Source organism: Lissotriton helveticus, chromosome 5_1 (assembly GCF_964261635.1).
Source record: "Lissotriton helveticus chromosome 5_1, aLisHel1.1, whole genome shotgun sequence".
Lineage (NCBI taxonomy): Eukaryota > Metazoa > Chordata > Amphibia > Caudata > Salamandridae > Lissotriton > Lissotriton helveticus.
Genome location: NC_136065.1, coordinates 2,045,414,147 through 2,045,441,565, shown reverse-complemented (window position 1 = coordinate 2,045,441,565; position 27,419 = coordinate 2,045,414,147). Strand labels below are relative to the sequence as shown.

The 27,419-nt window shown below is 45.8% G+C and overlaps 1 protein-coding gene across 1 annotated transcript in view; it reads left to right on the top strand.

Moving 5' to 3' along the window:
- Positions 1 to 805: 805 nt before the first annotated feature.
- LOC144753966 (uncharacterized) overlaps positions 806 to 27,419 on the top strand; it is a 62,461-nt gene continuing 35,847 nt past the window's right edge. Inside the window, exon 1 of the mRNA XM_078641488.1 lies at positions 806 to 939. Within this exon, the coding sequence (XP_078497614.1) occupies positions 882 to 939 (58 nt within the window). The 5' untranslated portion in view covers positions 806 to 881. The remainder of the gene's footprint in view (positions 940 to 27,419) is intronic.

Genomic DNA, 27,419 nt, shown 5'->3' with positions numbered 1-27,419 from the left:
CGTTGTAACGACTTCCGTTGTGAAAACTGCGTTGTAATGGCACGCGGGGGAAAAGCCCTCGTTGTAATGCCGTACAACCGGTATATATAAATATATATCTATATATATATATATATCTTGCGAAATGTTGCCCCCCTGGCATGTGCCTGTCTTGGCACCAGCAGGCTTTCTCCATGCATGAACATTGTGTGTTCGTGAGGCACGCACTGACCTGGCGTTAAGGCCCGCACAGACTCCGTCAAAAGCACTATTTTTTCCGCTTCTTCCTCCAGGAACACCCGTGCCCAGCGCCTGGCGGGGCTCTCCCTGGGAGGATGGCCTAGCGCAGGCTCCAGTCTGTCTCTGGGTCCCCAGAAACCTGTCTCCGTGAGGTGTAACTTAAGGGTTACACACAATCATGCGTCCCTCTAGTTAAAGGCCCTTGAGAGGGAGGGGTAGCCATGGAAACAGGCCATTGAGAAACAAAAGAAGTGTAAGTGTCAGGTCCCACGAGCAGGTCAGCCCTGGGGTCTGGTCTGAGGCCCACTGCGATTTTATTGTGAAAATAACCTGGAAAGGGATCGGAAGAAATCCACCAACAGGAGGCCTCTGAAAGGCCAGCTGGGCTGGGGCAGGGTCAGGCACGTTCATTGCAGAGCCTACAGACCTACCCAACGGACCTTCCAGAGAAAGCTCCCTCACTCTCCATCAAGGCCAGTCCCACCCAGTTGTGACATATCCTTTCGATGTGGCTGCATTGCACAATGGACAGAAACCGTCTTGGGGGATTTTGTCACCCTGTAAGAGTCGTCCGTCACCACTTCCTGTTTATTTGCAATAGAGGCAAGAGATGCATTCGAGGAGAGAGAGAATAAAGATATTCAGTTTATCCTGTTGCCAGCATGCTGTCGACTGTCCTGATGCTCCTCTCCTGTGGACTTGCCACCTCGGTGGCTCAAGGTAGGCTTCACCTCTCCTCGGTGGCTCAAGGTAGGCTTCACCTCTCCTCGGTGGCTCAAGGTAGGCTTCACCTCTCCTCTGTGGATCAAGGTAGGCTTCACCTCTCCTAGGTGGCTCAAGGTAGGCTTCACCTCTCCTCGGTGGCTCAAGGTAGGCTTCACCTCTCCTCGGTGGCTCAAGGTAGGCTTCATCTCTCCTAGGTGGCTCAAGGTAGGCTTCATCTCTCCTAGGTGGCTCAAGGTAGGTTTCACCTCTCCTCGGTGGTTCAGGGTAGGCTCCACATCTCTTCTGTGGTTCAAGGTAGGCTTTACGTCTCCTCAGTGGCTCAAGGTAGGTTTCACCTCTCCTCGGTGGTTCAGGGTAGGTTGTACCTCTCCTCGGTGGTTCAAGGTAGATTTCACCTCTCCTCCAAGCTCAAGGTAGGCTTCACCTCTGCTCCAGGCTCAAGGTAGATTTCACCTTTCCTAGGTGGCTCAAGGTAGGCTTCACATCTCCTCCGGGGTTCAAGGTAGGCTTCACCTCTTCTCTGTGGTTTAAGGGGCTTCACCTCTCCTTCAGGCTCAAGGTAGGCCTTACTTCTCTTCTGTTGTCCATTGCATCGTTTTTCTCTTCCGTGGCCCAAGTTAGGTCTCACTTCCCTTCCGTGTCCCAAAGTCAGCTTCACTCCTCCTCCGTGGCTCAAGGAGAGCCTCACTTTTACTTTGAGTCTCAAGGTACGCCTCATCTCTCTTCTGTGCCTCAAACTAGGTTAGTCGCTCTGGAGAATCCTGACAGTCTGGTGCCTGTGACCTCTAATGAAAAGTGAAAAAGCCCTAGGAAGGGAACCTCTACCCTGATTTGCTAATTATGTATTTGAAACTCTCTCACACTTTTATTGGCACTGACTTCCCACCAGCTCTCCACATCTTGTCCCTTGTATCGAGCTTGAGTTTGGACTCTGCATGAGCCACCTAGAGGCACAGAGGGCCAGCATCAGGGCACCCCCCTCCCACACACTTGCTGCTCTTTCCCACAAGCTTGAGGCAATGCACTGTACTTGCTGGTGACCCTGCACTCAGTGCTTAATTTGTAAACAATAGTAAGTGCCAGGGGCCTTCGCAGGCGGCCGCTGCAGCGTGCACCACCCATTGCCCCTGCCAGCGCTGCCAATGGCGGTACCAACACATCTACTAACCATCGCACTCCTACAAGTGTGACAATGCAAACTCTTCTAGGCCATCCAAAGCTATACGAATGAGTGGGTGTCAGGAATTATTAATTTTTAATGTATATTGAATTTTTTAACTCTGTGGGGCATATTTACAATGTCTGGCGCATCTCTGCAAATCAGCAGGGATGTGCCAGAACAGATGCGGCACGCAAGTCTCTCCTTGTGCCATCACAAGTGTGTCGCATTTACAATGTGATTCAGAAAAAGGGGTGGTGATGGACAGAGTATTCTGAATTAAGCAGAACACTCCTACCCAGTCAACAGATCAGGGCTTGATCCATCACCGTTTTTTAGCTCACTGCACCATCCCAGTTCAGAACCTGGCTACATGCAAATTAGTCTGTCCCTGGCCCAGTGCATCATGGGAACAGGGCAGACCAAACTACCAAGCCAATTCTTTACTGGAAAGGAAACAAGCTTCCGGGGACCGGTTTCTGGCATTTCAGCCGTCGTCGGCCCGGCTTGCTTGTTTCCTTTCCAGTAAAGAATTGGCTTGGTAGTTTGGTCTGCCCTGTTCCCATGATGCACTGGGCCAGGGTCAGACTAATTTGCATGTAGCCAGGTTCTGAACTGGGATGGTGCAGTGTGCTAAAAAACGGTGATGGATCAAGCCCTGATCTTTTGACTGGGTAGGAGTGTTCTGCTTAATTCAGATACTCTGTCCATCACCACCCCCTGTTATGAAGCATTTACAATGTGGCACACTGTGGCGCAAGGATAGGCAGGTGCGTGTTGCATCTTGTGGCGTAAGGGCGGCGCATTGTTGGAGTTGTGTCGCAAGCACAGGGGCTGCCCATACCTAACATGGTGCGCCACTCCTTACGCCTGCTTCAAGCAGGTGTAAAGTTTTGTCACAGCGGCCTCGGAAAAGTGACTCAATGAAATCTTGTAGATTTCGCTGCATCACATTTACGAGTGGTTCCTGCGAAGGAACGCCCACCCTGCGATGGAACGCCAGCATGAAACCTAACGCAGGTTTCTTGTGGCGCAGGGCTTTACAACGTGACGCATCTCCCTAGATGCATCACATTGTAAATAAGGCGCAACGTGACACATGGTTTACGCCGCCGCTGCATCACAGAAGTGACGCAACGGCAGCGTAAATGTGTCACAAGGGGCTAGTAAATCTGCTCCTGTGTTGGGTTCATCCCAAAATGAGAGAAAAAGTGCCACCATGCCATGGGCTGTCATAAATGCTGTGTTGAGAATTAAGTACTGGTGCCCAGCACCAGAAACCACCGGCTCAAATTAAGCACGATCTCCACTGCTCCTTGAACCTTTGACCCTGTGAGAGGTTTTATCAACCTGCCTCTGACTCTTACCAGTAACCTGGGTTTGGCTTTCATGCTTACTTACTTAGGGTGTGTGCCACAGATCTACAGATATATGCCCTGTAGGATAACATTGCTAGCGGTCTGTATTTACGTTGATTATAGCTCCTCAGCGCACTGGTGCAGTCAGAACTATATGGGGTCATGTCTGCAGACAAAGTTCCTGGACCATCGGGCTTTAAGGGGGCCTCAGGACCACATATATTATGCCTGTATTATACTTAATGTCCCCTGCCCCACTTTACTTACCTGTAAATAAAGACCTATTATTTTTTTGTATAATCTCAATTACGTTTATTGATTGTGATCACTTGGTGTGATTGTTTGACCTGCATGTTGCAATCTTCAGTGCCGAGATACCATTAAGGGGGCGCTATATCAAGTGTCAAGGATGTGTAAAGCTGCGGCAAATCACACATGAGGATCTCAAGGCGCTGAATTGTAGGCATGGAGAGATTAGGGGCCTCATTTATGAGAAGTGACGCATCGGTGCATGAAAGCAGCGATGCGTCACTTCTCAGTGCGCCCTCCTTGTGACATGATTGATGCGTCATATTTAATGTATGATGCATCATGTCGTAAGGAGTTACAGATACATCAGTATTTCTGACCTATCTGTATGGCGCAAAATTGACGCATTGCTGGAGTGTGTCACAAAAGTGACGCAACTCCAGCAATGTGTCCTTTCACATGGGGCAAGCCCCTTGTGAAAGGGCCTGCGTCAGTCTTATGCCTGCTGTGAGGCAGGCGTAAGATATTGACACATTTCCTAGCGTAACTCCTTGCGACATGATGCGTCATACAGTAAATATGACGAATCAATCATGTCACAAGGGGGGCGCACTGAGAAGTTACGCATTGCTTCTTTCATGCACCGATGCGTCACTTCTCATAAATGAGGCCCTACATACATTACACCTGACGCAGGTATAATGTAGCGCAGGGGTTTACAAAGTGACGCATCTGCTTAGATGCGTCACTTTGTAAATAGGGCTCAACAGGAGGCATGTTTTACGCCGCCGATGCATCACAAAAAGTGACGCAACGGAAGCGCAAAACTGTTGCAAAGCCTCATAATTAAGGCCCCAGTGATTTTCCCAGAATCACAGGATGTTGACGACGCAGAGACTTGAACCTACTTCCCATGGGCTCCGAGGTCGGCAGCTTACGCGGTCACACAGCATCCTCTACAATTAAATTAACATAACATACCTGTTTCAAAGTCTTAGCACTAAACCTGCTACCACGTCTTGCAGTAAGCCGGGACTGCCCCATCTAGTTGCCCTGTGAGAGAAGTATTCAACTGGAATAGTTTGGTTACTGACTTGGAGTGTAAAAGTACGTAATGTTCTGGGACAGGACAGACAGACACTGCGCAGGAAACCACAGACTTCCCCAAGACCCAGAGATACGACGGATACTGTTTACAAAGCATTGACTTCCCCAACACCCAGGACAAGGGCTCCTCAGGTCGCTTCCTCATCCCTGCTCATAAAATTACGTCACTTCCCTCTGGCTGCCCCTAGAACGGCGAGGCCTCTCCTCTGTCGCTGCACGCGAGATGCCTATCTTCGTGTTGTTCGTCCTCCCAGACATGCGACTGTGCTACATACATTAGCATCTCAGATGCATCGTGACCGGCTTCTTGAAGGGAACTCCCAATTTCCGGATCTGTTGGCCACCGACTGATGTTTAAAGGAGTCACTACACTGACGCTATTTGTTGATGCAGTTTTAAATCTGAACTTCTTCAGGTTTTTTCTATTGTACATTGTGTTTTAAGAACTTGTACAGCAGTCTGATGCCCGAAGGGTTTTGTGGTACTGCAGAGGAACAGCATTAATGCAAGAAAGAACTAAATGCTCTACAAAGGTCAAGAGTAGAAAATAGACAGGGAAGACAGACCCTTCAGTTCCATATTATTAGATGGCCAAAGGTCAAGAGTAGAAGATAGACAGGTAAGACAGACCCTTCAGTTCCATATCATTAGATGGCTGTTTTCCTTCTGGACAAAGCAGGTGAGAGAGTTCAGGATCTTGGCTGTCTAGACACAAGTATCGCCCTCCAACTTTGTCTACCTGGTTCAACAGAGATAACTCTACCCATGTTACTTATGATCCTAATAAAACAGAAAAGGGGAGAGGATTTAGCCTAACGGCTAGGGCGGTCGATCTCTAATTTGGGGAACCGGGTACGTGTCTCGGCAATGGCTAAACTTCCTGTGATTCTGAGCAAATCACTTAATGTCCCCTTGCCTACAAAAAAATGAATGCGTCCTTTTGTAACGCAACTGGTGCTCATGTAAAGTGCTCTGATAACCGATACCGTCAGGTCAAGTTCGCACTATATAAAGCTACAAAAAATCCTCTAGGTAAGGTGTAAAGCTACTTGAGGTGCAAAAATGTAAAGCATCTGAGTGGCAGCTTGTGTACTCACTGCCAACCATCCATAGAACTGCTCAATATACCCAATCGCTTTTTTGGGCGGGTCAGAAGAATGGCCACTCGACCCTATGAAGGTGTAAATACTAGTGTGCAGTATCACCAGCTGCTGGAGTTGGTATGAGCAGCTTCGAGGCACAGCCCTGTAGTGGGCATCCAGGGTAAGGAAACATTCAATCAAAGCCTGAGATGTTAAACTCTTGTGAAGACAGGGGCAAGAGGCCATACTAGGAGGTCAGGGTCTTGGACACCAAAGAAGGGGTTGAGATTTATGGGAAGGACCTCAGTCTTTGTTGGGTGAGTTTTAAAAGGATGGCATTCAACCCCCAACAATTGCTTCCAAGGACTAACCTCACTTTGTAGTAGTACTTGCCTCCGAGCGGAGGAGGATTCGAATGATTCTGGCGTTTACAAACTACTAGTTCTAGAAGTTATAGTTGTGAGAATTCATGGCTTGGAGGAAGGACTGAAAAACGAGCAGAGAAATCACTGGCCACTTCCTCAGGTGGCAGACTTAACCTCACACTTGTTTCCTCTGCCTCCCCCTGTACTGCTTGTGGTTCCAAGGAAATTAGGCTTATGTAAGCTCCCTGTCTCCGAAGCATACATTGTCTTCTTTGTGGCTTCCTGTAGAGAGGAAGAGAGGGAATGTGAGCCGGTCCTCCAAAAGATGGGTAGAAGAACAGAAGGAAGGATCTTCCAAACCCTGAGGAGGGCAAACTTGTGGCTAATGCTCTACATGCGGATTGCATAGGGTCTCCCGTCCTCTTGCCCTCAGTGACCGGCCGGACTAGCAGGAGCTCCTCGGTTTGATGCGTCCATGCAGAAGATGCCCTTGGATGACCTTCTGGCCAATCAACACAAACTGGCTTCTGTCCTTGCCAGCCTTCTTAGGTGCAGCTGTGTCTGAGAAAGAAACCAATGTCCATGGTACAGATGGTAGGCAAGAAAACCTACGCTTTCCTGTACACAGCTGCACTCAGCCTGGGCCAGGGACTGTGGTTACCCTTTGTGGTTTATCTGCCCTTCCTAACGTGCACACTGGACCAGTGGGGAAGAGAAACTGTTCTCTAAAGTTTAGGAGGGCTTTCCTTGCAGGAGCTTCTACAGGGCGCCATCCAGCGCATTATCTCCGACCTACATTTCGGGTAGCCTTAAATATTCGATATATAAGGGCTGAAAAATGTGAAGTTTAGTTAGATGCAGAGAATAATTGTGGTTTGGGTTTCCAAAATGTTAGTGTTCATCTGTTAATTGACTGTTGTAATGTTAATAGGTTTCGCCCTTTGATTTTAAAACCGCTTTTTATGCGATATTTTATAAATCATCCTAATGATGCACTTGCACTGTTTTTGAACATGGAATTTTTTGATGTTGCAAGCGACCTGGCAACATTTTTTAAAATGTGCTTGGATTAGTGACGCAAGAGGTTAAGCCAGTTATCTTAGTGCTGGGGCGTTATGGTAGTGGAGATGGTATGTATTAAATGGCGGTGTACTTGGGTACTAGCTTGGTTTACAAGAAGGGAGGAGGACAGGTGGGGGTCATTTAAATTAAAATAGTATTCTGTTTTTAAAGGTATGTTTTAAAGACAAGTGTCTAAATGTTAATAAAGTTGAATTTGAACGTATCTCCCACCTGTGTGCAGAAAATGCTAAATACAATATAACATTGAACATCCCACCTGGGACGTGTAATCACTCCATCTGGGGTATTCACAGAGATTTAGCAGCAATTTTAAAAGATGGCGGAGAAGGAATGGTGGAGACTGGATCAGTCGACTGGGTGGGATGGGTGAAAAGAGTTTTTTTTACCAGATTAGTCTAACGCTTATTATAAAGAAGATAGGAAAAAAAGGAATGCTTAGGAGATGCACAGTCCTGCCTGCACAGGCCACTCCTGTCAATCATACACGCCATCTAGACAGCACAGGTCATGCCTGCCACTCTGCCAGCACAGGTCATGCCTGCCATCCAGCCAGCACAGTCCATGTTTGTTAGCCATTCCTGCCATCCAGCCAGCAAAGGCCATGCCTGTCAACCACGCCTGACACCCTGCCAACACAGGCCATGCCTGTCACCCATGTCTGCCACCTTGCCTGCACAGGCCATGCCTGTCACCCATGGCTTACACCCTGCCTGCACAGGTCATGCCTTTCAACCATGTCTGTCATACTGCCAGCACAGGTCATGCCTATCAAAGTTGCCTGCCACCCTGCCAGCATAGTCCTTGTCTGCCATCCAGCCAGCAAAGGCCATGCCCGTCACCCATGTCTGCAACCCTGCCTGCACAGGCCATGCCTTTCAACCATGCCTGCCACCCTGCCTGCACAGGCCATGCCTGCCATCCTTCCAGCACAGTCCATGCCTGCACTATCAGGGTTATTCCAAGTTCCCTGCGGCATTGGATTTCAGGAGATGGGTCGAGTGCTAAACTCAGGCCCGGTAGATAACTGCTTCACGCCGCTACCAAAAAAGGCCACAATCAGATGCCAGATTAACCCACTGCGTTTGAAATGACCGCTGCTTAGGGAGATTTAATTTTCCTTATGGGTCTGACATCCTTGCACCAAAGATGTCAGAAGCCCAGATGTCCCTAGACCTCAACACGAGATGGGCTGCAGTCTGTAGGGGTGTCTCCTTCTGGGCGGCCATTTTCCATTGGAAGACACCTTCCCTGCAATGCAGGCTTCGGTGATTGGAGTCATATGCACACAGTACGTTTCTAGTTAAAACTCACCATAACCATTTTATCTGGCTGTGCTCCACCGCAAGAAGTGAATGGGACGCGGTTCATGAGGACCACTACCACTACCAAGGTGTTCATTGGCTACAGTGAAGCCTAGCTCAAAGAAAGGCAAGGCTGGGTAAACAGGAGGTGGCTTTGAGAGAGATGATCATGGAGTCGGGGCAGTCATTGTGCTGCTCAGTGCCTTCAGTAATGTGGGACGGGACAAGGGCATCTGTGGTTGGTGATGGGTGAAGCATTTTATCTTGCGTAGAAGGCTGATCTGGGATTAAGTCGTCTTTGAAAGAAAGGCTGAGGTCGGTAGAGGAACCAAGGGCTTTGGAATTGTCAGAGACGAAGCCATCTTTCAACTCATAATCTGCAGCTTTTGGTTCACCACTATTGATGTGTATGAATTTAATTTTTGTTGGATTTAATTTTAGACAGTTGATGGACCTCCAAGACTGAAGTAAATGTAACGTTTTAGATGGTCATTTGCAGAGGGCACCTTAAGACGGCCTTGCATGTTGTCTTGTTAGTGAAGATCGATATCGTGATTGGCCAGAGGCATTTCTGTCTTAGGGGCGGAAATGATGAGTGTCTAGTAGGGGGTGGTGGCTGACTGTGTTGAAGGCCATCAAAAAGGGCAAAAAGACTGCATCCCACTTGTTTGCAATTTGTAGGGTGCCATTGAAAACCTGTAGGGTTGCATCCTTGGTGCTGTGCTGAGGATGGAAGCCAGATTTACAGGCTTGCACTATTTTGGGACTGGCCAATGTAATGTTGAAGTAATGGGACTATTGTTGTTTTCAAGAATTGTGCCCAGGAAAAGACAGTGAATGAGGAGTCAAATGATTGTATGGTCTTGTGGGTCAAAGGTGGGCTTTTTTAGTAGGTAACCGTGACTGCCCATGTTTTGTGGCTGTGCTGAATGTTCCTGTATAGAGGTGGTGGCACAGTGTAGGGGAAGCTTCTTTTGAAGAAGAGATTTGAAGGATGCCTTTGTCATGCTATTTTACTTTGAAGGATCAAAACATGAGTTAGGTCTTCTTTGGTGTATTGTGGTCAGTTGAGGTGGATGTTACCGCCATGAATAAATGCAAGAGTTTGCTCAGGGTTCTTATATGCTAGCACGGATCACCAAAATGCATAGTATGTCAAACTTCATGAGAGGGCAGGAGTGCTGTCCTAGTTCAATGAAATGTAGTGTTTGTGAGGGAGCATATATTCTTACTTAGTTTACTCAAATGCTGATGCTGTTGAGGAGCAAATAAAGAAAGGAATACATTTACAGCTCACTAAATCGATGACCACGACAGGAAGCACATATACTCGGACAGTTCATTCTGCTGTGGAGCTTGTTCGGGAACAACTGCACCATCAGAGTTCACTCAGCAAAAGAGATCCCTGGGGAAATGTGACTCTGCCCCAGCCCTAGCGGAAATGATTGTGAGCAGGTGGGAGACAGCTCGTGACAGGCATTGCAGGGTGCAGGTGTCTAGTGGCCAGTGATGAGAGCATGCAGGTTCAGGGGTTCTGACACTGGGCCCCCCCTGCAGGTGTGAACGTGGACAAAGTGCGGAGTCACCGCAGGGAGTTGCTCTAATCTTGATTGGAGTCGCCGCAGAAAATCATTCTTGTCTACTTGGGCCTTTTTCTGGGACGCCCTCTTGTGGACGCCATAGGATTCTGACTGCAAAATGGTGGATGTCACAAGTGTATCCTGTCACATGATCAGCTCGCTCAGTCATTTCTGGGAACCTAATGGAGGAGAGAAGGAAGGTGAAAGGCTGGAATAAAGAGGTGGACCGGCCAGCTTCAGCGGCCTCCCAGATGGCGAAGAGTTGGGCTCGCCCCACCCTAAATGACATTATGGACCCCATTTTGAATGTGACGAACCTGTGGCCTTGACCACAAGATCATTTTTGCTCCCTTTGTATAGTCTGCAGTCTCCACAACAAGAGCATGGACTATGGGAACCATTTTGGATGTCTCGGGTGTGTTGAGTCTGTAACCTCAAACAATAGTCCGTGAACTATTGACATTTGGGAACTGTTAAAAACTTTAAAACCAAATATCCTCTTCAAGAAAATGTCCACTTATGTGTGGACTGCCCTCAGAGTTAACTTTGGGGAGAGTGAACAAAGTGAACTCAACTTTTTTCAATGTGCCTCGTGTGCAGCCTGAATCACGAGGCAGTGGACTGGTCACACCTAGCAACAAGGATGGGACTTCCTTTATAGTTCTGTAGAATTCCAATCGAAACTTTGGAATAGTTCTTTTCTTTTTTTTTTCTTTTTTTTTAAGGATTTTATTAAGGTCACAACAAGAAAAAGAAAAGAAACATGGCATTGCAGGGCAGTGTTAAGCAACATAATTAAACAAAAAATAACATAGGTCACATGTCCAGGTACATGCATCTTTAAAACCTGTACAACATTAACTACCAAGTCTATACTTCATAAGATCAGGCACAGTGTCCATTTATATTACAGCAAACTCTACAATGGTACATTAACCCCAGATGTGTCCATATTGAGTTCAGTTCCAGTGGATGCTATCCACGGCTGTGTCGAGGCATCATTGCCGTCCCGCGTCATGAGAAGGTAAGATTGGAATGGCTGCCAGATATCTACGGGCCTAGCTGCAGTTGTGCATATGTGTCACTAATGGTATTGCAGTATGTCATGCTATGAAGCAATGCATATAGTGTGGGGGCATAATTACTTCCCAATTTAATAGCCACTTTGCGTTTAGCAATGAGGGTTGCAATTGCAACGAATCGGCGCTTGGATTTGGGGAGATCTTGCGTGTACCCCTACAGCGCCAGCAGGGGCTTGGGTGGAACCTCGAGTTCAACCATGCAGGATATTTCCCAAAAGACCGCCTTCCTATAGCACTCAATCTTAATACAGGTCCATGTTATATGAGCAAAATCGGCCTCTGGGGACCGGCACTTCGGACATTCATGTGGACGCAAGGGGTCTATAAGATGCCTTTTTTTAGGTGTCATGTATGCTCCCCACAAAAATTTAAAATGAAGCAGCTTATGCCGGTGGTTAGGAGAAACCTGGCGGGTTTGCGTACAGCACCTGCCCCATTGCGCATCTGTAAGTGGGAAACCAAGGTCATGTTCCCAAACCGCCGAAACCCCGCATCACGACACGGGAGCAGAGCCACTGCTGCTTTATACATCCGAGCCATCAAATGGCTCCCATCCCCATCCCTAATTAACCCCGTCAGGATCGGGAAATCAGGGGGCTCCAACGGGTAGCTATACATGCATGCATGCAATGCCCACTGCAGCCTTAGCAGCACAAAATGGTCCATAATAGTGGCCTCTCTAACTCAAGGGTCCTCTGTGCGTGAGAAAGTATGTCCGCCTGGGAACAGGTCGCCGAATGTCGAGAGCTTGAATTTGGCCAGTGTATATTTTACTAAGGTATCCTGTAAAATGGGAACCCAGCCATTACCTGCCAGTGGCAGCGTGGATGAATATAGGATACGGGATCCCTTTACCCGTAATAACTTATACCAAGCCCAACTGGTTGCAGATAGTGTCTGGATGTCGTGCGGGTCAGGAGGGAACCCCACAGGCAACAGAGTGTTGAGTGGTGCTGGAAGCGCCAGATCAGCTTCTGGTCTGTGATATGGAATCCTGACATCAGCATGATACCAGTGTTGGGCAAAACTCGCCTGTGCTACTAAGTACTAAATCTGAAAGTTTGGTACCCCAAACCCACACCTCTCATACGGCAGCACCAAGGTATCCCAACCAATGCGAGGCTGTTTACCTCCCCACATGAGTCATAGAAGTAGCGTACAAAGATCCGTGAAGAAACTGTTATGTAAAGGAATAGGGATGTTTTGGAAAATATATAGAAATTGTGGAAGAACCACCATCTTAATTATAGCTATTCTACCTGCCATTGACAGGGGCACTTTTAACCATCGATCTATATTGCGTCCCTGTTTCTCCATAACCGGACCATAGTTCAGCTGGAGAATACGATCCTTTTCTCTATGGATATGGACTCCAAGGTACCTCACTGAGTCATCACACCAGGACAGTGGGTATTCCACCGTTCTTACGCAAGCCGTCTCCGTCAACTGGAAAACTCCAACTTCTCCCAGTTGATCTGTAAGCCGGACTTGGTGCCATATCTCGTCACCTACTGGAGAAGTGGAGTTAAGTTTTCGTCCGGGTGCCTTGCATATAATATATCATCGGCATACAGCGTAAGTAACAGAGGACCGCTGTTAAATTGCAGCCCCCGCTGACAATGCCTCTCTTGTAAATGCCGCACCAATGGATCGAGTGCCACTACAAATAAGAGGGGAGAGAGTGGGCACCCCTGCTGTGTTCCTTGCGTGAGTTGAAACGCATTAGTCAATGTACCATTAAGTCGAATGCGTGCTGTGGGCAGCTTATATAATAACCCAACAATTGCCAAGAACCGCTTGGTACCCCCAGTCTTCCCATTGTAGCATATAAAAAGGGTCACCCAATCGAGTCAAACGCTTTCTCCGCGTCGAGTAAGACAGCAGCTGCTGGGACTGTCAGTGATATTCTGTGCACTGTGGCAAATAACGTACAGAGATTGAGAGCTGTTGAGTTGTGCTGGAGAGATCAGTTTCTCAACAATTAATGCAAGCCTAGTTGCCAGTATTTTAGCTAGTATCTTATTGTCAAAGTTTAAGAGGGAAAGTGGTTGATACATTTGGCAATGTCCTTCCCGGGTTTTGGAAGCAAGATGATAACCTCTTCCCTGAATGTGGGTGGGAGCACTTTGACTGCCTCCTGATACATGTCTATAAGATGAGGTGTAATGAGGGTCTTGTATTTTTTATAAAGAACAGTCCTGGTGAATTTAGAGCCATCCAGAGCATTGATAGCCTCGGTTACTTCATCCTCCGAAAAGGGCTCAGCCAGAAATTCCTGATGCGCCTATTCCATCCAGACCAGCGTAACCTCATCAAGGTAGGCACTGTTGTCTGCAGGGAGTCTGGTAACTCTTGTGGTGTATAATGTTGTATAATACTTAAGTACCTCTTCTAGTATCCCAACATTACCAGTTATCGGCACTTCGTCATGTCCCGTTATTTCGGCAATATAGGTCGGCCTACGGGACTGTTGCGTCAACTCTAGCTAGTGTTCTACCCGGCCTCTCGCCCTCCCCATACCGCCAAGCCACTGCATATTTGCCTAAAAAGTGTGCCTCGTGCTCTGCTCCTTCCCGAAATTCAGCCAGCAGTATTGTGTGTCTTTGCAGAGCGGGGGGACCTGTGGTGGTCGCTTCCATACGATCCAGCTCAGCTAGCAGCGACTCTATCTGTGCTAGCGTACTTCGCAGATCCCTAAGTACCCCAGCACTTTTTGAGATGCACACTCCCCTTGCATATGCCTTAAAGGCTTCCCATAATTTGGCCTTGGATTCCACTGATCCTACATTTATTGCAAAGTATCCGGTAATCGCTTCCTCCAGTTCTGAAAAAACAGGATCTCTCAGGGCCATATCAGGAAATCTCCACGGACGCTCTACCCCCATTCCCCCCCCCACTCTAGGGACCCTCAACTTTACCAACACAGGAGAATGATCAGATAATGCATGCGACTGGTGGCTAACTGTGCCTATCCATATTGCCACCCCAGCAGAAAGGCACCAATAATCCAAGCCTGTCCAGGTGTTGTGAGATGCAGAGTAATGTGTAAATCCCTCACTCTCTTTACAGTCGTATCTCCATGCATCCACTAGCCAAACTGTTCTATAGTGTCCAAAAGCGCACGCCTTGCCCTGGACTTTGTGCTGGTTGTGTGTACTGTACTATCATGCTCCGGATCGAGTAGTAAATTAAAATCCCCCCATGTATATGTGGTCTGCCCCCATGCGTTTCATGTGAGCATGAATAGTGTAAAAAAGTCTGGGTCATCAACATTTGGCGCAGCTATATTAACAAACAACACAGAGTGTTCTAGCATACAACCTTTAACCAATAAATAATGCCCCCCTGCATCTCGAAAGACCGCCTCCTCCCGGAACGACACTCATTTGTGTATCAACACTGCAACACCCCTGGCATAGGAACTATACCCTGCAAAATATTTATGTGCCCCCCAGCTTGAGGCCAACGACTTCATGACATTTGTTGCCAGATGGGTCTCTTGTAAAAACACAATGCCAACCTGATGGCGTTGCATGTAATTGGTCACTTGTTTACATTTATGGGCATTACTAAGGCCCCTAACATTCCAGGACATCATTACCACATTGGCCTCTGCGATCACCTTGTTAACCATGATGTATGTCTTGCGTGTCCGACTTGCTAGTACCCGGATTATTATTGCTACACTGCGAATTGCAACTATATGAAAACTATACTACTAACTTTTGTCTACGAATCCAATACCCCTCCCCGTCCCTCATTCCTAACTTCAGGCAGGGGAAAAGCCCCAACCCTTATAACCATATTTGAATATACATGCAAATAAAGAAATATTATACAGTAAACTTGCATAGAATTAAGCAGTTTCATCCGTATTCGGTGGGTGGGAACACCCTGCTGCTTCCCCAGTTTCTTGGCATATGTGCCTCAGATTTGTCCCTGATGGCACTCCAACGTGCCACTTGCGCAGGTCCATGGTGATGCAAAAGAGGTGTTATGTAAAACGCACCCTAACCAGTCCACTGATTTTCAAATGTGTCCCCAATGCAACTTAGCTGGCATAAAAGAGGTCGGCACTAGCACCAGAGTCTAGTATATTCTGTGACAGTTGCGGTGACATTGTGCCATGCTGTTTCCCCGATTTAGAGTACTTCTGGCAGAACTCCTGGGCATCATGGGGTGAATTGAAGATTCTGGACCGTCCATCCACGTCCACCTTTAACCATGCTGGATATAACATTCCGTAGGGACCCCTTCACTCCGGCATACTTTCTGCGTGCCTCCTGTACCATGGCAGTGAAGTCTAGATACATAGATATGGTCGACCCCTGCCAATCGAGCTGGCCCTTCTCATGCGCAATTCGTAGGTCAGTATCCCTGTCTCTGAAGTTCAATAACCGGGCAATGATCGGTCTTGGCGGGCACCCCGGATTTGATTGTGGTCCCAGAACGCGATGGGCACTTTCAACTACATATGTTGTGGTAAAGGACTCACTACCAAAAAGATCTGAAAGAAGTGTTTCCACAAATTGGTCCAGCCACCCAGTATTGGTAGATTCGGGTACCCCCATAATGCGAACGTTATTTTGTAGCCCACATGACTCTAAATCCTCATTCTTAATGGCTACAGCTTTGAGGAGTTTCTCCATTCTTTCGTACTTCTTAGTGGTCTGGGCAGCGCCACCTTCTAGATCGGAGACTCTACCCTCTCCCGTGGTCAGACGCCCTTCCTGTTGATCCGTTTGGGCCCCCATAGATTCCAACCTCTTGTCCAGGGCATCAAAATGGGTGTCCAGCGCCCTGAAGCCTGTCTTCTGTTCCAACAACAAATTATCAGGCCCAGTTGCCTCAGTTGTGTGCGTCACTCCGTCTTCGCCATGTTGATCTGTTGCGTCGCCGTACTGGTTCCAGGCGCTTTGAAGGACAAGGTTCTTTGCTTAGGGTCCTTACTACCCATACCACAACATTGTGGATTAAGGTGGTCTAATTCATAAATACGGCCCCCTTATATTTGACTTGTAAGGCGGTATAAAATGGAGCCCCGTCGTGAGGGGAGCTGCGTGGACAATATAGCACCACTGTAGCACCCGGTGCACGTGCCAATGGTTCTGAAGTCTGGTGAAGCACGGTGTAGCCAGTCTGGGCAGGTTCTGCCGCCAGCACGGTGGATGTGTAGACGCCAGTGGGGGTAAGACCGCCAGCACTACCCCCGCTGCAAGCAGGTCCCTCTGGCAATCCTCACCAGGCCTCGGGTGTCATTCACCGGGCCTTGCAGCATGTGCCCGGCTATCCAGTGTGCACGCGCACAGCACCCATATATCCAGGGTCCTACACACGGCTCAACACAGCTCGATGGGCATGCCGCTGGTATTAGGCTTGCTGGGGGGCAAATGGAGGGTCGCGGGCGCGTGGGAGCCAGCGGCAGAGCTACAAGCCTATGCAGCCATTACGGTCGGCGGCTTGGCTACGATCCTCTAACTTTGGAATACTTCACATTTTAAATGGCATTTTGAGTTTTCCATTTGTTCAAAGTTTAGGTAATCAACAACCACATGCAACGATGCCTTTACCTTGCTAACAGGCAAAACTTTCACCATTTTATAAAGCAAATAAAATCTGAGCTATTGATATTTTGTGTGGCTGCTGTCTCTTTACAGGGAGCAATGGCAGACAGCACTCAGAAGGACCTCTTTATCAGAAAAACACGTGGTGATCTACACTGGGGAGATGGTGGAGCCTGAGAAGATTACCCTGATTTCTATTGTTTATAAATTCTTCAGCAGTTCCCCAAGTGAGAAAATACTCAATTCTAGACGGTCACATGTAGGCTTAATGATCAGAAGTTCAGTAGAGGCCAGAGATGACTGCAGTCCTTTAGGTCATCAAGCATGCATCAACACCTAAAGTCAAAGCATAAGAGTGCCTGAGTACCTGAGGTGTCAGCAAGAGACGTCTAGAGCTGAAGTAGAGGAGCTAAACACTCTGCCACATATTCTGCAGAGATGCTGAACCAAGGAAAGGAAGAAAACAACCCACACCTGAAAATGTTTACAGTGTACTGCATGGAGTGCAGGATCAATATATAGTGCAGAGACACAACCCAAAAACTGGGAAGGAAAAGGTAGAGTGACACTGTAAACATTCTATCAGCACAAAAATGAAGGTAATGGCCAGTTTGCAATAACAGTTATGGAAAAACAGCAAAAAGAAGACCCCCTCAAAAACATAACATAAACACAGTCCCACAAAAGGTTTCTTTGAGAACCCCTAACAAAAATCATAGTGCTTCTTTTTATGAATTTTTAGGCCCTGCACCGCAGCCTGCAGCAAGTGTGCCTTGCATTGAATAAAGGGGGATGCCTAGCCACACCAAAATGTATAGAGTTGTGAGAAAAATGTATGAGCTATAATAAGTCAGATCTGTACCTGTAAGCAAACTCAGTATTCTATGCGCTAGCCTTGCTATGTGTTTTCTTCCTTACATCCTTTGAGCCAAAGCTTTGCTTCTTTCTGTGCCACCTTTATCATAAAATGGGCAGTTGATTCACTTCTACGCCTTTGATGTTGCAACTGGACGGTGGCCCCCTAGACTTCACCTAGGCCTCCCTTAAGGGCCCTCCACAATACATGGCAGCCTTGATTGCTGTCAATGTGAAGTTAGAATAGTGAGTGTACACTCCAATATTGTTGCGCATCTTGACAATATTGTGCATGTTGAGATTAAGAACTTATACTAATGAAAGTCAATATGTATATGGTCAAGTTTTTAAACATACAAAAATCTTGTTTTTAAACCGTAATAAGAGAACTAATTGCAAGCGGGTCTATTTTGAACTACTGAGAAAACATTTCAAAACTCCTATACATTTGCTGAAAATACTTTTTTTAACCTTTCAAGGACTCCATCTAGTCCACCAGATAAGTAGCCCACTTTACTCTCCATAATACATGGTATTGTACAATTTGTGTATAAAATCCTGTCTCTAATGTATTTATTGCAATCAAGTTGTGCCGCCTCTTGTCCAACTAAGTAATAATCATAGCTGCTCAACTGTAATGACTCATTACAACTGAGCTATAATGCCTGCAGCCAGAACCAGCAGCCAATGTACAAGCAGAGCAATTACACCTAGAGTTAAAAAAAAGGAAACGAGAGCCGACTTTGCCTCATTCTGACCTATTTTTCTAAAAGAAACAGTGATAAGCAGAAAGGAGATATTTATGGGGACATGTTTATTCCTAACACACTATAGGTAAATACAGGAAAGAAACTCTTTTCTTGTCCCTCACATTCTAATTAATAGCATTTTTTTATCTGATCAACATTAAAATGATTCAAATATATTTTTGCAACAAATTACTAAATGCTTTTCGGTGTGTTTAATTTCACAGTACAGATTCTGCTTTTATTCCTTATGTGCACAAGGTGCAAGTGATTCAAGGGTGATCCTTACATGTACTCCCTCTACTCCCTGTAACTTCCTGTTTATCTGTTCACTACATGGAACTTTACCATGTGAAATTCAGAAGAGCATCCTGTCATACTCGCACGTGGACTTCAACAACCCCTGGTCAGTAACTTCTGATCTACCCCTGGACTTCAGTGGACTCCCTCTTGTCTACTATTGATGATGTGAGCAGTTCAACTAAAGACCTATATAAAACTCCGAATAGCTTCTTAAAACCCAGTGCTTGCACCCAGTCTATTTTGGCGTCTCAAAAAATGTTTCACTCATAGGCAGAATTCTTTGAGGATAAAATCAACCTAATTTATAAGAACTTCCCAACAGCCCAGAAGGTTAAATGAAAGCATGTGATACTAAACATGCCCCCCCTAATGTCCCCAATTCATTGAGCAAATTTGACCTATGTTCCTGGGAGCAGGTGCAAAGGACGCTGTCAAAGGCCAAATCGGGATCCCCTCTTGATCCATGTCCCCCTAGGATAACAACTAGTTTGAGCCTCGTGAGTACCCCAGTCATATGGGAGCTACTCAATCTCTCTTTAACAACAGCCAAGCTTTCAGCATGCTGGAAATTTGCACAAGTGAGACCCGTTCTAAAGAAGCCTTCAGCTAACCAAACTGTTCTAACTACCACCCGATTTCCTTACTAACATCACTGACCAAAATGTTAGAAGATATGTCAACTCCCACTTGTCGTAATTTCTGGAAGAACATAAAATCTCACAGTCAGGTTTCAGAGCATCCCATAGTACAGAGACAGCCTTGGTGGCAGTTGAACATAAAATCTCACAGTCAGGTTTCAGAGCATCCCATAGTACAGAGACAGCCTTGGTGGCAGTTGCTGATAACATTAGACTTTCCCTTGATTCTGGGCCCGCGATTATGCAGGTCCTTCTGGACCTGTCTGCAGCGTTTGATATGGTCTCTCATTCCATTCTTGTTCACAGGCTGTATGAGGCTAGCATATGTGGTAGTGCCTTGCTCCGGCTCAAGGAATTCAAACACAATTGAACCCAAAACATCTGTCTTGACTCCTTCAGGTCCAAAACCTTAACAATCGGCAGAGGAGTTCCACAGGGATCCTGCTTGAGCCCAACGCTATTTAACATTTATAAGGCACCCTAGCACAGATAGTGACAATGTATGGATTTGAGATCGTATCCTACATGGATGATATGCAATTGCTTATCTCCTTTGGGCCCAATTCCCAAAAAGTGTTTCCACTGTATGCATGATGTTGCAACACGGATGACCAATAATTGTCTCCAGTTGAACAAAGAAAAAAAAACGGAGATTCTACTTTTTGGCTAAGCCATGGAAATCTGGACAGCTGATTGGTGGCCATCTGAGCTTGGCCCTGCCCCGACCCCAAGCAGGTAGTAAAAAATCTAGGGGGCAAAATCGATCAGTCTTTATCAATAAAAGCGCAGGTGAATTCTACCTGCAGCATCTGCTATGCCACTATGCAGCTTTTAAGGAGGATTTTTCCATGGCTTCCCTCTAGATTTATAAAGCTGCTAGTCCAAGCTCATCACCAGTCGCCTGGTCTGTGGTAATGTACTTCTTGGAGCTGCTAATGACCACTTGGTACCAAAACACCAAGTGGTAAAGGATACTGCCGCCCAGTTAATTTGCAACTTGCCTCGCCGTACCTTCATGGCCCCCATCTTCAGTTGCCCATTAAAAAAAAAATAATTCTTGAAGATAGATTGCTTGGAACAGAAAGCCTTAATTAAAGCCTTGCCCACTTATCTGCATTCTAAGCATTGGCTGTATCAGCCCTCCCAGGCCTTAAGATCTTCTATTAAGTCTTTTTTTAAAATACCTCCCATTCGCACGGTCAGAGTTGGCGGTAGATTATTTGCTTATCTGGCACCATATCTTTGGAATAAACGTCCCGTGTCTTTTCGATGTTGTGAGGATCATGCTAAATTGAAAAAGAAATCAAAAACATGGCCCTTTGATGTCCCTCCCTAATTCTCAGTTGATCATTCAAGCCAACCGGCTGTGCCAAGTGCCGAGATGCTCCTCTGGGAGTGAGTTGGGCGCGATAATAAGATTTACAAGTTCAGTGACTTTTCCCCATGAAAGACCACAATTCCTCCACCCTCTGCCCCAGTGCTCTGTAGCAACCTCAAAGCACTATGGGTGCTCCACAAAGTCTGTTAATATACAAATGTCATATTGTGTTGGTTGCTTGTAACACTGACAGCGTGTGTGCACTTTCCTTGAATTCGTTGGTTTGGCTAAGATCTGTGATGGTCCACATGCTCAATGAACTAACTCTGGGATCAAGACTAGGGTGAATGGACGTGCCGGATTTCCCCAGACAGTCCTGGCTTTCAGAGGACTTTCGGAGTGTCCCAACGCTTTTCTTTATTTTCAATACATGTCCCAGTTTTTGGGACAAAGGCTAAGTGATTCTTCAAAGCTGAATTGAAACTGTGCTCTCATTTCAAAAGGTGCTTCTAAAGTCAGAGTTGATTTCAGTTATCAGTTGGAGAGCTCGCGGTGTTGATCATGTCACAGCTGAAAAAGCTAAGGTTATATAAAGTAGCCTTGTAAATGTATGTGTGTGTGTGTATAGGTATATGTATAGGTATATATATATATGTATGTATATATATATATACTAGCTTACCCGTCGCGCGTTGCTGCGATCTCTGAAGAAAGGAATTTCAAGGAAACTCGTCATGATAACATTCAATTTACATTGTGTCATTTTTATTGAAACTTATTCATTTTAATATGGAAAACTTTTCAAAGTGTCGTTTTAATTCTATTTATTTATTCGAGTGCTTGTGGATACACGATTTTTTGTTTTTCCGTCTGGTGCGTACATCAGTATTCGAAAGATTATGAGGGCCCTGGGGGGCCGATATTTAAAAAAATGTTATGCCCGAAACCTTCGCAGGAGTGTACTCAACAACTTCCCAAAGTTTCCTGGCGATCGGATGAATGGTGTTTTAATTCTATTTATTTATTCGAGTACTTGTGGATACACGATTTGTTGTTTTTCCGTCTGGTGCGTACATCAGTATTCGAAAGATTATGAGGGCCCTGGGGGGCCGATATTTAAAAAAATGTTTATGCCAGAAACCTTCGCGGGAGTGTACTCAACAACTTCCCAAAGTTTCATGGCGATCGGATGAATGGTGTAGTAATGCATAAAGGACAAACAGACAGACAGACATACTTTTGTTTTTATATATATATATATATATATATATATATATATATATATATATATATATATATATATATATGAGTATATATGCATATATATATATATATGTATATATATATATATTCACTGAAAAAACCATAGGTTATAGACCATATATAGTTAGGAATTAGCATTTAAAAAACCTTATTTTACTCACACAAAACCATTGAAATTCCATATATAGTTAGTTGCACTAACTATATATCGCGCACCCGCAATCCACTGCTGATCATGTCACATATTACATCATTCATGACATGGTCAGTGACATCACTGATGACATCACTGATGACATCTCAAATGACATCACTGATGACATCACTGATGACAACATCCAGTGACTGTATGTTTCTGTAAAGTTAAAATATGTCTTACATATTGAAGAATGAGTGGATGTATAAGTGTCTGGATGAAGGATTTAGTAGGTGCGTGACTGACTGTATGAGTGAGTGATTAAATGTGTCTCACTGAATGCATGGGTTAGTGACTAAACTGTCTTAATTTGTGCATCATTATGTCTGTTGTTCTGTAAACTGCTGCATGTGTTGATCATTAGCTATACGAGAGGCTATATGTGTTATTAATTGGTTGCCCAAGTATTTCTATGGGAGATTGAGTTTGTGTGGGGGTGGCTGGAAGGTGTGTGACTCTATGCATAGATGTGTGAGCAGTTTATTCACTAGGTGTATGAGTTCAAGAGTGCATGTGGAAACAGCTACATGGGCAGTTGACTGTGTGCATGAGTGTATTGATGAGTGAATGGATATCTCAATGCTACATGTCATAGTAACTACATATGTAAAACACAGTACATGTGAGAGTTGGCATATATAAATAACTGTGCATGAGAGCCACTGAATGAGTGAGTGGTTGTATCGATCATTGTGAACTTGTATCAGGGATTGTATAAGAGAGTAAATATGTGTTAGTATATGTTTCAATAAGTAAGGTGTGTTTAACTGTATAGTTGAAGAAATGGAGGTGAGATTGTTTCTTTGCATGACTGACTGGGTGTGTGAGTAACTCCATGGATGAGTGGCAGTGTGTGAGTGTCTGTATACACTGAGTGTATCTAAGGTTATATTAGAGTCTGAAGAGGTTTATCGTATTAGCACAAGAATGATGTCAAATGAGATGTCATCAGTGATGTCATCAGTGATGTCATTTGAGATGTCATCAGTGATGTCATCAGTGATGTCACTGACCATGTCATGAATGATGTAATATGTGACATGATCAGCAGTGGATTGCGGGTGCGCGATATATAGTTAGTGCAACTAACTATATATGGAATTTCAATGGTTTTGTGTGAGTAAAATAAGGTTTTTTAAATGCTAATTCCTAACTATATATGGTCTATAACCTATGGTTTTTTCAGTGAATTTTCAAGGTTTTGTAAATGCTAATTCCTAACTATATATGGTCTATAACCTATGGTTTTTTCAGTGAATTTCAATGGTTTTTTAATAGCAAATATCATAAGCTGTCGAATGTCAAGTACGTGGTAAGTGAAAACATTTTCGTGTTTATGCACACTGATCTGCTTTGAATGGTGCCCCCCCCCCTCATTTCTATTAGGAGTACTCTCTCTTTGCAGATAGTGAAAGGTAGTTAACGCAGGCCTTTGCCCCCGTTGTAATCCGTCGTGCCTGCTTCTCTCTCCATTTGATTGATTGTTATCCAAGTATTTACTATTTTAGAATTAGTTCTCTTTGGTTCATTCTCTATTTACAAACAAACACAGAGTCGCAATACTCTGTTTAGTCTTTGCAGATAACGAAAAATCGTGTAAAAAAAAAGAAAAGGAATCGAGCAAAATCAGTAGGCCACTAATGGGATCTCTTTTTGACCTCGCTAAAATAGAAACATTAGGAACAACCCCTCATGACAAATACAAAACTAGTGAGATGAACTGAACTCCACACAATGATGGCTGCAAAACAGCTCGGCTCCGCCACCCACCCCGCCCAAAATAACGATAAAGAGCGGCTGCCATGATTGGTTGCGGAATGGCCACGACGGAGCTACGAAATGGTGCTGCTCTCATGCTAACCCCAGCTTCAGTCTGAAACATCCAGAAACACTGTAGACTACCAATTCGATCAGTTCCGGTAGCGCCCCAATGTAACCCGGTAGAGAAGAACTAGCCCTCCCCTCTTTGACTGATGGTTCTTGTTGCCTGTCCCTTCTGTTGTCATTTAACAGAACAATTTAGCCTGCTGAAAGGGGTTGTGTTTCGACCGCTGGTTGGTGGAGACATTTTGACTATATTCTGGACCTGCGTTGTCGCGTAATGCGTCATATGACGCGCCGCGTTAGCGCATCCGGAAGTCATCCGGGGCGCGCAGCGCGTAACGTAAGCATAACAAGTCATGTGACTTGTTAATAAAACTTTTCATTGGTTCATTTTACTTTTCTTATTCTAATGATGAAAGCCTTGGTCATATCACCTAAAAATTACGCTTTTAATTACTTCCGAACATTATTTTTTCTTAAATATATGTTATAATGTTCCAGGCTAATGTACTTTCCCGGAAATTTTACAACTGTCCTGCAAGTAAAATATATTCTTTTTTCGAGAAAAAGAGCGTTTCTTCGTCCCATGACGGAGCCGTTGAGCAAAAGAGGGTCGACCTGCTGTCTTAGTCGCCGATACGCCTGAATATGAGATTCTTATCGATCACTTTATGTTGCAGGAATAGAAAACACAACAGCCCTTGACCATTTATCTTTACTGCGTTCCTTCGTATTATACCTTTTACCCTTCATGTAATTGGTCTGCTTTATTTCACTTGCCTTTTAATGATTCTAAAACAGTGACTATTATTAAAAACTTTACCAATGTATATACTACTACCATGTTTTCTTTTAAAAACCTTTATTGTGAAAATTTCATTATACAAATACGAGCCTATAACCACGTGGGCCTGCCACGGAGCAAACTGTAATCGTATATGATGAATAGACATTTACACTGTAGAGGAACGTAACGGGCGGGCCATTAGGTTGCAAGAACTAAGGTGTCTAACAGTTACGGAATCGGTGGACGTACATTTTATAATTAAAATACGACAGGGCCAGTTACAATAAAATTATCTAGATATACATTTGCGGGCAAGTACCATGGGTGACGTTAATTCGAACTTTCAACAGTACAGTAATCAATAACACATCAGAACTTAATATCTGATCGGATCGGATCGGATGATCGGATGATTGGATGTCGAAATATTCAATCAATTCTTGTCCCCGCCCGCCATGTGCTTCAAAACTGCATACGTATCTCGTGATTTCAAGATTCTGCAACCAGTACACAACAAGGAGTTACGAGTCCCATTTATTCTGGCGCCATTTTGGGCGAGGACGGGCAGGTCCAGGATATAGTCAAAATGTCTCTACCAACCATCGACTATGATGATGTTCATATGCTGTATTTATTAGAGTAACACTCATCTGTCCACATGAAATTAATTTACCACAATCTAAACATGTCATTTTAATCTTTCCAAAGTTCTTCTAAATATTTGGGACTGTTTCCCTTGCCTCTGAAGCTCTCAGTGCCACTTCTTTGATGAATGTACTAGCAGGTCAGGGGTTCTCCTCCAAATCTCTCTTTTATGCAGCACTATAATTAATTGGTGCCACCTCTCCATATGACGATGCATGGTATAGTTACCACAACTATATTTTTTTTCGGTTCCTCTGGAGAGTTCATCGTGGCAGATGAAGCGTGTAACGTACCGGGCATTTACCTTTTTTTGCATGTACAGGAAAGGAAAAAAAAATCGAGCGTCCAAGTTCTAAGGTGTCCCAGGGCCATTTTAGTGGACCAGGCCCAAATCCAAAGAACAGGCCGCCATTTTGAGAGTCCTCTTGCAGCCGCCTGTCGCTGTAGCATCAAGAGCAGCCGAAACTCAGCTGAATGGCAACTGAAACGGTAAATGGGCGCCCCACTACATTTCAGCATTGTAGGATGACCCCACCAGTACAGCAACTTGCTAGACATCACCTCGGTGCCATCCGGATCTCGGCGCCCCACTGCAGATGAAGAGCCTCTCAACTATGAAACCACCACGGTGACATCCGGATCTTGGCGCGTTGTGCTGCCTTCGGCCTATTCGCACATCGGTCCGCTACTGACGCCATCTCACAGGCTAATGGGGTGACCCACGCCGAGTTTCAGCATTGTAGGATGACCACACCAACTTGCTAGACATCACCTCGGTGCCATCCGAATCTTGGCATCTCAACGCCTAGTGGTATCTTCCATACAGAAAATATTGTTACGCTGCCTTTGGCCCCATTCGCACATCAGTCCGCAACTTAGACATCACCTCGGTGCCATCCGGATCTTGGCATCTCAGCGCCTTGTGGTGTCAGTCAGAAAATATTGTTGCGCTGCCTTTGGCCCCATTCGCACATCAGTCCGCTACTGACACCATCTCACAGGCCAATAGGGCGCCCCACGCCGACTTTTACCATTGTACGATGGCCACACCAGTGGCACAACTTGCTAGACATCACCTCGGTGCCATCCGAATCTTGGCATCTCAACGCCTAGTGGTATCTTCCATACAGAAAATCTTGTTACGCTACCTTTGGCCCCATTCGCACATCGGTCCGCAACTTAGACATCACCTCGGTGCCATCCGGATCTTGGCATCTCAGCGCCTTGTGGTGTCTTCTACTCCGAAAATATTGTAGAAAATATTGTTGCGCTGCCTTTGGCCCCATTCACACATCAGTCCGCTACTGACACCATCTCACAGGCCAACAGGGCGCCCCACGCCGACTTTTACCATTGTACGATGGCCACACCAGTGCCACAACTTGCTAGACACCACCTCGGTGCCATCCGGATCTTGGCATCTCAGCGCCTTGTGGTGTCTTCAAATCAGAAAATATTGTTGCGCTGCCTTTGGCCCCATTCGCACATCGGTCCGCTACTGACGCCATCTCACAGGCCAACGGGGCGCCCCACGCCGACTTTCAACATTGTAGGATGGCCACAGAAGTGCGACAACTTACTAGACACCACCTCGGTGCCATCCGGATCTTGGCATCTCAGCGCCTTGTGGTGTCTTCTATTCAGAAAATATTGTTGCGCTGCCTTTGGCCCCATTCGCACATCGGTCCGCTACTGACGCCATCTCACAGGCCAACGGGGCGCCCCACGCCGACTTTCAACATTGTAGGATGGCCACAGAAGTGCGACAACTTACTAGACACCACCTCGGTGCCATCCGGATCTTGGCATCTCAGCGCCTTGTGGTGTCTTCTATTCAGAAAATATTGTTGCGCTGCCTTTGGCCCCATTCGCACATCGGTCCGCTACTGACGCCATCTCACAGGCCAACGGGGCGCCCCACGCCAACTTTCAACATTGTAGGATGGCCACACCAGTGCGGCAACTTACT